Source organism: Plasmodium gaboni, assembly GCF_001602025.1.
Source record: "Plasmodium gaboni strain SY75 chromosome Unknown, whole genome shotgun sequence".
In the NCBI taxonomy this organism is placed as follows: domain Eukaryota; phylum Apicomplexa; class Aconoidasida; order Haemosporida; family Plasmodiidae; genus Plasmodium; species Plasmodium gaboni.
In genome coordinates this window covers 1-522 of record NW_017385559.1, presented here as the reverse complement: position 1 = coordinate 522, position 522 = coordinate 1, and the positions used below count along the sequence as shown (strand labels likewise).

The 522-nt window shown below is 26.2% G+C and overlaps 1 protein-coding gene across 1 annotated transcript; it reads right to left on the bottom strand.

Moving 5' to 3' along the window:
- On the bottom strand, positions 1 to 522 carry PGSY75_0040800 (putative EMP1-like protein; the record flags this gene model as incomplete). The annotated part of the gene is made up of 1 exon (XM_018783525.1): positions 1 to 522. A coding segment is annotated over one exon (522 nt), but the record flags the coding sequence as incomplete, so codon positions are not given.

The following is a 522-nucleotide window of genomic DNA, read 5'->3' as shown; positions in this document are numbered from 1 at the left end:
TTCAACTAATGATTTTATTAATTGTTGTTCGTCGTTTTTTCCTTCATATAATTCTTCTAATTCTTTAAAAGTACAGTCACATTCAGAACATTTACTTTTCACATATGAATTGGCAGATGATTGCCATCCATTATATTTTTGATTAGTCTTTTTATCATGCTCATATTTATCAGATAAGTTTTTCCATTCTACTTTTCTATTATTTAGCCATTTGTAATATTTATTTCTTAATTCATTACAAGCCTTATTATTTATATCCTTAATAGTATTATATTGATTTGTACTAATGCTGCTTTTACATTCCTCAACTAATGCTTTTACTTCTTTTACTTTTTCTTTACAGAAATATTTTGCCCATTCAGTTAACCATCGTAAAAATTGATCTTCTTCATCAATATTATTATGTGATGGACAACTATGTTTTTCTTTTTTGTCAGTTCCCTTATATTGACACATCATAACATTCCAAACTTTTTCTTTATTTTCTTCCCACCAATCTTCACGTGTAATTTTTTGTTTTGG